This window comes from Macaca nemestrina, chromosome 15 (assembly GCF_043159975.1).
Source record: "Macaca nemestrina isolate mMacNem1 chromosome 15, mMacNem.hap1, whole genome shotgun sequence".
Lineage (NCBI taxonomy): Eukaryota > Metazoa > Chordata > Mammalia > Primates > Cercopithecidae > Macaca > Macaca nemestrina.
This window is the reverse complement of record NC_092139.1, coordinates 53930092-53943035: the sequence shown is the minus strand read 5'-3', so window position 1 is coordinate 53943035 and position 12944 is coordinate 53930092. Positions and strand designations below refer to the sequence as shown.

At 40.1% G+C, this 12944-nt stretch overlaps 1 protein-coding gene across 8 annotated transcripts in view; it reads right to left on the bottom strand.

The window, feature by feature from the left end:
- LOC105486805 (cilia and flagella associated protein 61) overlaps positions 1–12944 on the bottom strand; it is a 290537-nt gene that overhangs the window by 63147 nt on the left and 214446 nt on the right. For all 8 annotated transcript variants that reach the window (XM_011749866.2, XM_011749862.2, XM_011749864.2 and 5 more), the window contains 2 exons: positions 3173–3500; positions 1667–1758 (listed from right to left, as the gene is read on the bottom strand). In XM_011749866.2, the coding sequence (XP_011748168.2) occupies positions 1667–1758; positions 3173–3500 (420 nt within the window). The remainder of the gene's footprint in view (positions 1–1666; positions 1759–3172; positions 3501–12944) is intronic.

Below are 12944 nucleotides of genomic sequence, written 5' to 3'. Positions count from 1 at the left end.
GAATTTTCCAAGAGCTTTTACTTCCATCTCATTGGTTAGAACCTGCCACATGGCAGACCCTGTCCTTGAGGAAATGTGGCAAATGTGTTTAATTTAGGTGAGTCATATTGTTTACCTTCAAAAATATTCAGGAGAAGAAAATGGGAATGGAAGTTAAGTAGACAGCTTCCAGTCTGCCTCATTGACTAAAAATCAAATGTGACATATCCAAAAGGAAACCCCCAGATGACAACACACACCGGGCTGGGACCACGGGTCAGAGAATCTCATTAGAGGAGCTTTTCAACTGACCAACCACCTGTGTCCTTTAAACAGGGGAATTCCCAACTGCACAGCTTCTGCTTTTCCTGGAGGGGAGGAAAACAGTGGGGTCTCCATGGCCATTCCAGATGCTAAGCAATCTACCTGCTCCATTGACATGAAAGTGGATATTTCAGTTATCTATCGATGCATCACAGGTTGCCTCAAAACGTAGAGGCTTAACGTCCTTCAGTAGGTGAATGGATAAATAAACCGATACATCTAGACAATAGAGGATCGTTCAGTGCCAAAAAGAAACGAGCTATGAAGCCATGAAGAGATACAGAGGAAGCTTAAACGGATAGTGCTAACTGAAAGAAACCAACCTGAAAAGACTATAGGCTGTATGATTCCAACTATATGACATTCTGGAAAAGGCAAAGTGACTGAGACAGTAAAAAGATCAGTAGTTGCCAGGCCTTAGGACAGAGGAAGGGACAAACAGGCAGCACACAGAGGGTTCTCAGGGCAGTGAAGCTGCTCTGTATGATCCTGTAATGGTGGATATGTGTCATTATACATTTGTCCAAACCCACAGAATGTACAAAACCAAGAGTGAACCCTAATGTCAACTATGGGCTCTGGCTGATAATAATGTGTCAGTGTGGGTTTATTAATTGTAAGAAATAGGTCACTGGTGGGGGATGTTGATAGTGGGGGAGGCTATATGTCTGTTGAAGCGTTGGGGTTATATGGGAAATCTTTCTACCTCTGCTCAATTTTGTTATGAAACCAAAATGGCTCTAAAAAATAAAGTCTATTAAAAAAAGTAATGGTGTAAAACAACAGTACATTTTTATTATCTCACGGTCTCTGGGAGTCAGAAGCTGAAAGTGGCTTGGCTAGGGGATTCTGGCTCAAGGTCTTTCATAAGTTTTTAGTCAAGATGTTGGCTGGGGCTGCGGTCACCTGAAGGCGTGAATGAGGCTGGAGGATCCACTTCCAAGGTGGCACGCTCATCTGCCTGGCAAACTGATCATGGCTGGTGCAGGAACCCTCAATTCTTTGCCACGTGGACCTCTCTAAACGGGTCCCTACAGCATGGCGGCAAGTCAACTAGAAGTGTGCAAGCTGGAAGCTGTAGTATCTTTCTTGACCTGACCTGACCTTGGAAGTCACAGAGTCATTTCCCCAGTATCCTCTTGGCTACACAGGTCAGCCCTTCTCAGCGCGGGAGGGGCCACACAAGGGCATGAAGACCAAGTCACGAGAGTCACTGAGGGCCATCTAGGGGGACGATTACCCCAGTGGGCTTCTGACGCGTGAACCGACACATTACAGTAAAGACTCCAAGTAAAGAATTTCATCCTCTTATAAACAAAGTTTTGTATTTGAAAGTAAAATGAAATTCAGAAATAATACTTACATAATTAGGCTGTGCCATTTGTACCTCCAAGGGAGTAGGAATGGCAGGCTTGGCAATATGCAGATAATGGTAAGACCCAGGAAGAATGCCCCCTAGAAGAGATGGCAAATTTTCCATTTCAAATGAATTGTTAATGAGGTGAGTAACAGAGCTCACATTTTCATCACAGGACAAAAAGATGCTTGCAGTGGTGTATGCTCCTCAAACTTTCACACTAAAGTACCACCAACAGCAAGGAACTCCCCAGGGTGGTTGACATTTATTTAACCAAATTGATGTGAATGTGACAACGATATCTCATAATGTAGCCGCCAATGCTTCAGGACGTGCCAAGCCGATCTTGTGTATCCTGTGATTATCCGTAGCTCCCCGCCCTCTAATCTGTATCTGCCAAAACCAGATCAAGACCTTTAGAAGCCTTAAATTGTTGCAAATAGCATTCCTGTTCCTCATCACTTCTCCAAACTGTAGCCAAAATATTAAAAAATTGAATTTAATTAGGACAATCAACAAAGTTCTTTGTTCAATGTTTTAGAAACTGTCATCATCGAATTCTTAATATGTTGGCTTGTCCCTCAGGTCTGGACCTGCGCCAGCTCTGGCTTCTGACAGCCCTCCCTTCTCTTGCCTGCCCACGGCCACCACCTTCTCTCAGGTCTCACCCAGAGTGAGAAGCAGAACAAGACCTTGTGGGGCTGCCTAGTTAGGAAGAGGAAGTCAAGGATGGAATGTGGGGCTTTCATTTCTGTAATCTGACATTCCATTGACTGGACTGGGTTTCTGTCAATGGAATGTCATGTACCTGAGTACTGCACATGTACTCAGGTACATGGACTCCCTGAGGGTCTATGTAGAGCTTCGTGGGTTCATCCATAAACCTCCAGGAAGTGAACACGGAATTCTGTAAATATGTGCATTTTTCTGGTAAAAGGTCCACAACATTCAGAAATACCATTTTCAAAGGTATTTCTCATACCCTAACAGTGAAGGAACCCTGCATTACTTATGAAGTCATCTCCTCCCTAGGGGCCAAAAAGGTTTACGGGATAAAAGTGCACTGCTTTACAGCTGCAAATGGTTAAGCTTATCCATCCCAGAGCAGGCTGAGGCCTGGCTGCCTGGAAGAGTCTCCTCATCTCTGAACTTATAGTGAGAATGGAAGTTTTGGGTAAGATGTCAGGGAAAACCATCACTTTCCAGCTGTGAGACATCCAGACAAGTTAATAATCATTCCCTTGTCTGTTTTCGTATCTGTAAAATGGGAACCCCATTTAGGATGTGGTCCATAATAAATGCTCAAATGCAAAGAATCATAATAACAATAATTTCGGGTTTGTAATAAATGCCTCAGAAATTAGATAGACCCTTTCTCTGTCTCTGTGGCAACCCACTGAGATATGGAGGAGCCTTTTCCCCAAGCCTAAGAGAAACCTGGAGGGCTGGCCTGACTGCTGACCCCTACCTAATCTGTGGCTTCATCAAGGAGAAGGAAGCCTATTTGTATACCTTGAATCTTGGCTCCCTTGTACATGGGGATGAGCCGGTCAAGATCAGCTGGCGGCTCGGTCACAGGCTCAAGGGTTGGATCAAAGAGATGTAGCATAGCTGCTGCCAGCTGAAAGCCAATTTCTTTGGAACTGAAGTTGCTGTGAGTCCACTCATTTGAGTAGTATCTATTGGAGAATTTGGTGAGGGAGCCAGCAGCTCTGATGGCTATGTCATTGGTGTGGAAGTTGGTATCAATCACAAGTCGACCGTCATACACAAGACATGTATCATTGAGGGCTTTAAACGTTTCATAATCCACATTCTTCTCACAGAAGCTGAAGAACATCTACGAAGTGAACAATTACAGCAATATTCAGTTATCACTCTTCATTTTACCTTCCCAAGAGTGTGAACAGTCTCCAGGGCATTTTATTATTTGGGGCACAAAAATACAAATACTAAAAGTTTGTTATCATGTTGTTTGTGTGTGTATGAGAGATAGATTATCTTGGGTATGAAGAACACATTAAGATCCCCAAATGTCACTCTTATTCCCTCAATTTTGACATCCAGTGGAGAGAATGATGCCAGGTGATGAAATATCTCTCACAAGTGTGAGTGGTTTTCCACATAAGAGGGTTTACATTTGTACAGACCCTGTCTTCCCCTCACGCTCCTACATTTTGAACAGCTCTAGCTCAGCCTCCATCCTCTTCCCCTTCCTGTGTCCGACACTCGGGTCTCTACAGGTTCCTTCTTGGGTTGACCTCCTCCAGTCTTCAGTTTTCAGACTGCCCATTGCTAGCTTTTAAAACCCAATAAGCTTGTCCCTTTATGATGCTCCAGAGAAGATGGGTGCTTCATCACTCTCTGTATCTACTAGGTCTGGGTTCCTGTCTTGTTGCTTCCTGCTCTCATACGACAGAGGGTCATTCAAGAAATACTGATGGCATACCTACCATATGCCAGCACTGTGTGAGGGTGCCGTAAGTAGAGGGGCCACCAACCCCTTTGCATGCTCCTTAGAAATTATTTGTATGCCCTCTCCATTCTGTGCTCAAATTTCAATGCTTTCTTATGCTCATCTGGACATCATCTTCCACACTGATGTTGAAAGTCACTAAAGCAGTGCTATTAGTTGTTTTTGTCTTTAGTTGTTGGACCAATTGAAATAAGTTCAATTGATTTTATTTTTACCTAAAATAGTCTGCCACCTTATCAAAAGCATGCTAAAAACTGAACATAAGACATGGGTCCCAACCATACTGATGGTCGTCTCCCCACTTCCATCACATTCCTGCTTTACCCCCCTCAACTGTTTCATTCTGTACAGACATCAGCTGTCCCTGGGCAAGAGGTAGCCAGCCCCTTCAGTATTACTGGCCCACACCCATGAATGGTTCCAGGAGCTTTCTGATCCTGTGGTAGCCACTAGTCATGTAGGGCTATAAATATTTACATCTAAATTAATTTAAGTTAAATACAATGAAAACTTCAGTTCCGCAGTTGCAATAGCCTATTTCAAATGCTCAATAGCTGTAGGTGGCTAGTGGCTGCCATACTGGGCAGCGAAGATACAGCCTGTTTCCATCTTGAAGAAGGTTCTATTGGACAGCGGGACTCAGATCCATCATCTCTATGATGTCCTTGGTCCTCCCTCAGGCAGACAGACTCTGAGCCCTTGCCCTGTCTTTATTCACTCAGTTGTCTCATCCCATCCCAGGATGCTTCTTTCTTTCAAGTCTTTTCCTTTTTTTTCTGTCTTATAACTCTTATCCAGTGGCCACAGGAAAATATATTTCTCTGAGTATCTCTCTGATTCTGAATCTTTCTGTCTCCCTACACTCCTTTTTTGCTTTCTCATTCTTTTTCCCAATCTCTATAAAAAATAGATTTCCTACCCAGATAAATACATAGAAAGATATCAGATTTGAATTTAAATTACAAATAAAATCAGTGCCATCAACCTCTTGAGCCCTTGAAAATGTTCAGAAGTCTCCTTCAGCATCCTCACAGAAGCTCTTCTACCTACCCAATTTTCTTTTTCTAATTAAGCCTACTTTTCATTTAAGTAGCACATTAAATATACTAGTTCCTGTTTTTCTGGGTTTTAAAGATTACCAGTATTGCAGTAATGTTTATTTATATGCCTTTGGTGTAGGCATTCACAATTTTGGCTACATTTGGGGTTTCATAGGAGTTTGTAGACTAGACTGAAAACCAAATAAGCAAATCCAACGTTGTTAATAGGAACATGTGTTCCAAGTTACAGACCTTGCAAATACAGCCTATGTGCTTCTGTAATGCCAATGGAATAATCATATTGGGTACAACCAGGAAGTGGAAATGGCTGGCCACACTGATGTTCTGAGTACATATTTCAAGACTACTTATACTGATAATTCTGATTAAGGACAGCAAAACTCCTTGGTTAGCTAGGGAGAAGGGTGGGAGTTGGTAGTCTGATACACTTCATTCGTTCATGCATTCAGACAAACATTTCTTGTGCCAGGCACTGCGTGAGGTCTCCAGAATGTCCTGGTGAAAAACATAAGCATAGAGCTCATGATCTAACTAGAGAGATGAATGCCAACAAGATGGGGAAGTCTGCCTTGAGGGCCAGTGTCACTGCAGCCTAACCTGGCTGGAGGCTGGACCACCTGCTAAGTAAGAACCCTGGAGGCGCCACTATCAGGCAGGATGTGGAGAGGCTTTGATGTGGGGACAAAACATCAATTTCAAGAGAGTTCTGCTTCTGCCTTGGTGCTATAACCTTCTGAGATGAGTCCTCCCACTGATCATAACTATAAACTCTGATATAAGAGGATTCTTACTAGTATGTAAAAGTTTGGGTAGCTTGTGTATTACAGTAAAAACTTGGAGAAATGACCAGGATGGGGATAATTTCCCTTATTTTAGAGGTTTTGAAAAAGTATGCTTTTTAAATTACCTTTTCTCTCCATTTCCACATACAGGTATTCAATTTAGAGTCTTTTCTTTAAGACAGGATCTCACTTTGTCACCTAGGTTGGAGGGCAGTGGCAAGATCTCGGCTCACTGCAGCCTTGACCTCCTGGGTTCAAGGGATCCTTCCACTTCAGCCCCCGCCATGTAGCTGGAACTACAGGTGCTTGCCACCATACCCGGCTACTTTTTTGGTATTTTTTGCAGAGACGGCCTTCACCGTGTTGCCCAGGCTGGTCTTGAATTCCTGAGTTCAAGCCATTCACCCACCTTGGCCTCCCAAAGTGCTAGGATTATACGCGTGAGCCACTGTGTCTGGCTTCAATTTAGAGGTTTTTTTTTTTTTTTTTTTTTTTTTAAAGAGTGAGCTGCAGTCATCTTATGCCCTAATAGAAAATAGAGATGATAGAGGAGTCAGTGAACTCGAAGTTATATCAATAGAAACTATCCAATTTGAAGAATAGTGAGAAAGAGAAAAAACAGACTGAAACAAATAAACAGAGCCTTAGAGCTCCAGGGAACAATACAAAAAACTCTTAACAGATATGTAATTGGAATCCCAGAAAGAGAAGAGAGAAGAATGGGGTAAGAAAGAATGGCCAATAACTTGTTAAAATTTAGTGAAAATCATAAATTTATGGATTTGAGAAATTCAGTGAACCCCAAACAAGACAAATTAAAAAAAATGCTTAGAGACATAATAAACACAGAATACCTGCAGCTTCAAATTGCTAAAAACCAAGGACAAAGAGCAAACCTTGAAAGCAGCCAGTGGAAAATGACATATAGGGGAATGTTTTAGATGATTGTAGATTTGAAATTCATGGACGTCGGAAGATGGTGGAAAAGCATCTTCAAAGTGCTGGGAAAAAATAACCTGTAAGCCCAGAATTCTATATTTGGTGAAAATAAACGTTAAGAATGAAAGCAACATATATTTTCAGATGGAGTAAAACTAGAGAATTACTTTTTAGCACACCTACAATAGAGTAAATGCTCTGAAGGTTGTTTTGGCTGATGGGAGACTTGGATTTTCAAAAAGGAAGACAGAACAAGAAAATTAGTAGATATCTGGGTATCTATAAAAGACTATTCTTTTTAATTTTTCAATATATAAATGATCTTAAACAAAGATTACGATATTGCCTTACTGATTTTTCAGTGTTTGTAGATGTAACATACAGGATGGCTATTAACAAAATGGGCATCCAGAATATGGGGAGAAGGAACTGCATAGCTGCAAGGTTTTTACATTTTATGTGAAATGGTACAATATTAACTCTACTGAACATGAAAGATTGCTGATAAGTATTACAATCCACAGAGCAATCACTAAAAAATAAGATATAGTTAAAAAGTCAATCGAAATAGACTACTAAAAAATACTCTAATAATCCTAAAGAAAGCAGGCAAGGGGGAACACTAAAGAAAGAAGAGGGAACAAACAGTAAACAAACAATAAAATGGTAGACCTAAATCTAACCATATCAGTAATTACATTAAATATTAACGGTCTAAGTACTTTAAATAAAATGCAGAGATAGAGAAGATAAAATGCAGGTGGTAGGTAGAAGTCTGTGATGGTTCCCAAGATTCCCACCTCTTCCTTAAGTACAAGTGTGAACTGTGAAAGTATAAGGTGATGTAGGCCGGGCGCGGTGGCTCAAGCCTGTAATCCCAGCACTGTGGGAGGCCGAGACGGGCGGATCACGAGGTCAGGAGATCAAGACCATCCTGGCTAACATGGTGAAACCCCGTCTCTATTAAGAAATACAAAAAACTAGCCGGGCAAGGTGGCGGGCGCCTGTAGTCCCAGCTACTCGGGAGGCTGAGGCCGGAGAATGGCGTAAACCCAGGAGGCGGAGCTTGCAGTGAGCTGAGATCCGGCCACTGCACTCCAGCCTGGGTGACAGAGCGAGACTCCATCTCAAAAAAAAAAAAAAAAAAAAAAAGAAAGTATAAGGTGATGTTATATGGCACATGTGACTTTAGACAGGGAGATCATGCTCGGTGGGTCTGACCTGATCAGGTAAACCCTTAAAAGGGATCAGGCTTTTCCTGAAGAAGGATTTGAAATGTGATGGGAATTTGACATGAGTAAGATAGTCTGTTGCTGGATGTAAGATGAAAGGGGCCATGAGGTAAGAAATATGAATGGCCTCTAGGAGCTGAAAGTAGCCCCTGGCTGGACCAGCAAGGAAGTGGGGACCCCTGTCCTCAGCTGCAAGGAATTAAGTTCTATTACTATCACATAAGCTTGGAAGAGGACTTCAAGCTCCAAAGAGAATGCAGCCTGATTGGTACCTTGATTTTAGCCTTGAGAGTCCCTAAGCAGAGAAGCCAGCCACACCTTGCCTGCATTTCTGACTGATAGAGCTATAAACTAGTAAAGGGATGTTGTTTTAAGCTGTTAAATTTGGGGTAATTTGTCATGCAGCACTACAAACATTAATATAATCTTTATGATGCCTACAAGAGACACACTTCAGACACAAAGACACAGATAAGTAGAAAGTAAATGGATGGGAAATATATCATGTAAACAGCAAGTATAAGAAGAATGGAATGGTCATATTAATATCAGATAATCTGGACCTTAAGATAAGGAATATTATTAAATATCAGAGATAAAGAGGGACATTTCATAATGATAAAAGGCACAATTCACAAGGCAGATATAACAACTATAAATGCTCATGGGCTTAATAACAGAGCCTCCAAAAAGATAAAGCAAAAATCAAAAGTATTAAAAGGAAAAACAGAAACTTCCAAAATAATAGTAAGAGATTGTAATACCCTTCTCTCAGCAATTAATAGAATGAGATAAAAATATCAGTAAAGACTTATGAATGTTGAACATCACCATCAACCATATTGAACTAACATTAAACTCAAGCACATAATACATATTCCTTGTATGTTCACAAAGTTACTCAATATGCTTGGATGTAAAACAAGTCTCAATTTTTTTTTTTTTTTTTTTTTTGAGACAGGGTCTTGCTCTGTCACCCAGGCTGGAGTGCAGTGGCGCCATCTGGGCTCACTGCAACCTACACCTCCTAGGTTCAAGCAATTCTGCCTCAGCCTCCCGAGTAACTGGGATTTCAGGCATGCACCACCATGCCCAGCTAATTTTCATATGTTTAGTAGAAACGGGGTTTCACCGTGTTGGGCAGGTTGGTCTTGAACTCCTGACCTCAAATGATCTGCCCGCTTCGGCCTCCCAACGTGCTGGGATTACAGGTGTGAGCCACCGTCCCTGTCTCTAAATGTCAAAACACTGTTCTCTGATCACAACAGCATTACACTAGAAATCAATTAAAATATTTAGGAAAAGTTTAAATATTTGAATATTAGACAGTGCAGTTCTAAATAATCCAAGGTTGAGTAAAGAATCACAGGGAGATTAGAAAATATTTTGAAATAAGTGGTAATTAAAAGTTAACATATAAGTTTATGGGATGCAGCTCAAACATAATGGAAAACTTACAGCTGAAATGCTTATATAAATCAACAACTTAAGGCTCTACCTTAAGGAACTAGAAAAAAGAAGGGTAAAGTAAATCCAAAGCAAGAAGAAGGAAGAAAATAATTAAGAGCAGAAATCAATGGAGGAGAAAATTGACAGATAATAGAGAAAATTAACATACTCAAAAGCTGGTTAATTGAAAAAGATCAATAATATTGACAAACCCCAATCTACACTGGGGGAGAGAGAGAAAGAGAGAGTAAGAGAGAGAGAGACTGGCAGCAAACAGAGAGCGGGTCAGAGACACTGAACACAATTCACCAATCTCAGAAACAAATGAGGGGTTATTACTACAGATCCTAGACATCAAATAGATAATAAAATAATATGTGAAAAACTTAATGTCAACACATTTGACAAATGTAAATGAAATGGACACATTTCTTAAAAATTACAATTTACAAAAATTTATAGAAGAAGCAGAAAATTTGAGTAGCCTTATATCTAGTTAAAAAAATGAATTTGTTATCAAAAGCCTTTCAACAATATAAACTCCATGCCCAGATTGTTTCACTGGTTAATTCTGTCAAACATCCAAGAAAGAAAAAATAACAATCTTGCACAAACCTTTTCAGAAAATAAATAAGGAGGGAACATTGCCCAAATTTTTTGCATGAGGCCAACACAGCTTGAACACCAAAACCTTACAAGGACATTACTAAAATAGAAAATTATAGATCAACATCCCTCATGAATATAGTTAAAAAATAGTTTCAAAAATTCTTAAAACATATTGGCAAGTAAAATTTAAGAATATACAGAAAGATAATGCATTATGACCAATTAAGTTTTATTCCAGAGATTTAAGGTTGACTGAACATTTTAAAAAATCAATCAGTGTAATTCAGTGTATTAAAGAATTAAGAAGAAAATCTCCATATTTCTTTTTAAGAAATATGGAAAGTTCACTTAACAAAATTCAACAGTCATTCATGATAAAACCTCTAAACAAACTAGGAATGGAAGAATGTTATTTCTTCAGTCTGATAAAAAGCACCAAAGGAAAATCCACAGCCAAATTCTCTCACATTTAATAGTGAAAGCCTGAAAGTTCTCTCTGGGATATGGAACAAGGCAAGGATGTCTATTTCCCCCAATTCTATTAAACATTGCACTGTAGGTCCTAGTGAGTAGAATAAAGCAAGTAACTGAAATAAAAGACCTAAATATCAGAAAAGTAGTAAAACTGCCCCTATTTGCATGATATGTTTATGGACCTAAAAAACTACAAAAGCTAATAAGAGAATTTAGCAGTTTCAAGTTACAATGTTTATACACAAAGTAAATTGCATTTTGTAAACTTGCAGTGATCAATTGGAAATTTCAAAATTTTAAATACATTTATAATAGCTTGAACACTTCACAAAAAGGAGAAATACTAATGGCTACCAAAAAAATGAAAAGATGCCAAACATAATTAACCGTCAGGAAAGCACAAATTAAAAAAACACAGTGACACATCATGTCACACCCACAAGAGTGGCTAAAATTAGATTGACAATACCAAGTGCTGACAAGAATGTGGACCATCTGGAACTCCCATACATTGCTGATGGACATGTAAAATGGTATAGCTGCTTTGGAGAGCAAAATGGTGACTTCTTAAAAGGTCAACATTCACCTACCAAAGAATTTAGATATTCTTTAGGCTTATAGCTAAGAAAAATAAAAATATTATCCACACAAAGACATGTACCAGAATGTACATAGCAGGCAAATGAATAAACAAAACGCAATATATCCATACAATGGACTACTACTCAGCCATAAAAAAGAATGAACTATTGATGCATGGAACTATATGAAATCTCAAAATCATTATGCTGAGTAAATGAAGCCAAATAGAAAAACAGCATATAATGTGTGATTCTCGTTATAAAAAACATAGTTTTAGTAGGTACATACACTGTGATATCACCTGCTTTAGTTTCCTAGGGCTGCTGTAATAAAGTACCACAAACTGAGTAGCTCAAGGCAAGAGAAATTTATTCTCTCACAGTTCTAGAGAATCCAAGTATTGTCAGGACCATACTCCCTCCAGAGGCTCTAGGGAAGAAGCCTTCCCTGCCTCTTCCTACTTCCTGGAGGTTGCTAGCAATTCCTGCCATTCCATGACTTGCAGCTGCCATCACATCAACCTCTGCCTCCACTGTCATAAGGTTTTCTTCATTGTGTGTCTCTGTATGCCATCAAATCTATTTAAGGACACCAGTCATTGGATTCAGGGCCCACCTTGATCCAGGATGACTTTCTCTTTACTTGCTTACATCGACCAAGGTTCTATTTCCAAATAAAGTCATGTTCACTGGTACTGGGGGTCAGGACATCAACATATCTTTCTGGGGGACGTAATTCAAGCCACGACACCAAGACCACTGTGAAGAAGATGGACACATTCATCCCCACCAAAAGATGCTTAATGCCCTGACAGATGCTGCCCAAGGCAGACAGTATGAGAGATACCTACCCCGAACTCCCCGCTTGCCATGTCTAATCTCCCACAGGTACAAACTGTTGGCCAAATAAAGACGAAAATCAGAGAATAATGGAGCCTGGGAAATGTCATCTGCAGGGGCCATTCTTTGTGAGACCAAGCAGACCAGGGAAGGTAGGAGAAAAAATACAACAGTAAACAGGCCGATGTTTGACCCAGACGGTGTTAGGATGAAAATGCAGCAGGATGGTGCCTTGGATCAAGACAGAGTACAGCTTATCCTTGGGCAACATGGATTTGAACTGTGTGCCACTTACACATAGATTTTTTTTTCTGCCTCTGCCATCCCTGAGACAGCAAGACCCACCCCTCCTCTTCCTTCTCCTCCTCAGCCTACTCAGTGTGAAGACAATGAGGACGAAGGCCTTTATTTTGATCCACTTCCACCTAATGAAGAATAAACATATTTTCTCTTCCTTATGATTGTCTTAACAACATTTTCTTTTCTCTAGCTTACTTTATTGTAAGGATAGAGTATACAATACATATAAAATACAAAATATGTTTTCATATAATCAACTATTTATGTGATCAGTCAGGCTTCTGGTCATCAGTAGGCTTTTAGTAGCTATGTTTTTGGAGAGTCAAAAGTTATATGTGATTTTTCAACTTTGTGAGGAGGGTTGGTGCCCCTACTTCTCATGTGTTCAAGGGTCAATTTAATTTGCCAGATGTTTTTGTCAGGAGTTTGATTCTAATCTGAATAGGAAAGTGAAGGTCAGAAGAGCTGCTACCCAATGGGATGTTTGGGGAAGTTTTCTCAGGCCTCTGCTTCCTGAGCAAGGCACACACTCACCTCTAGA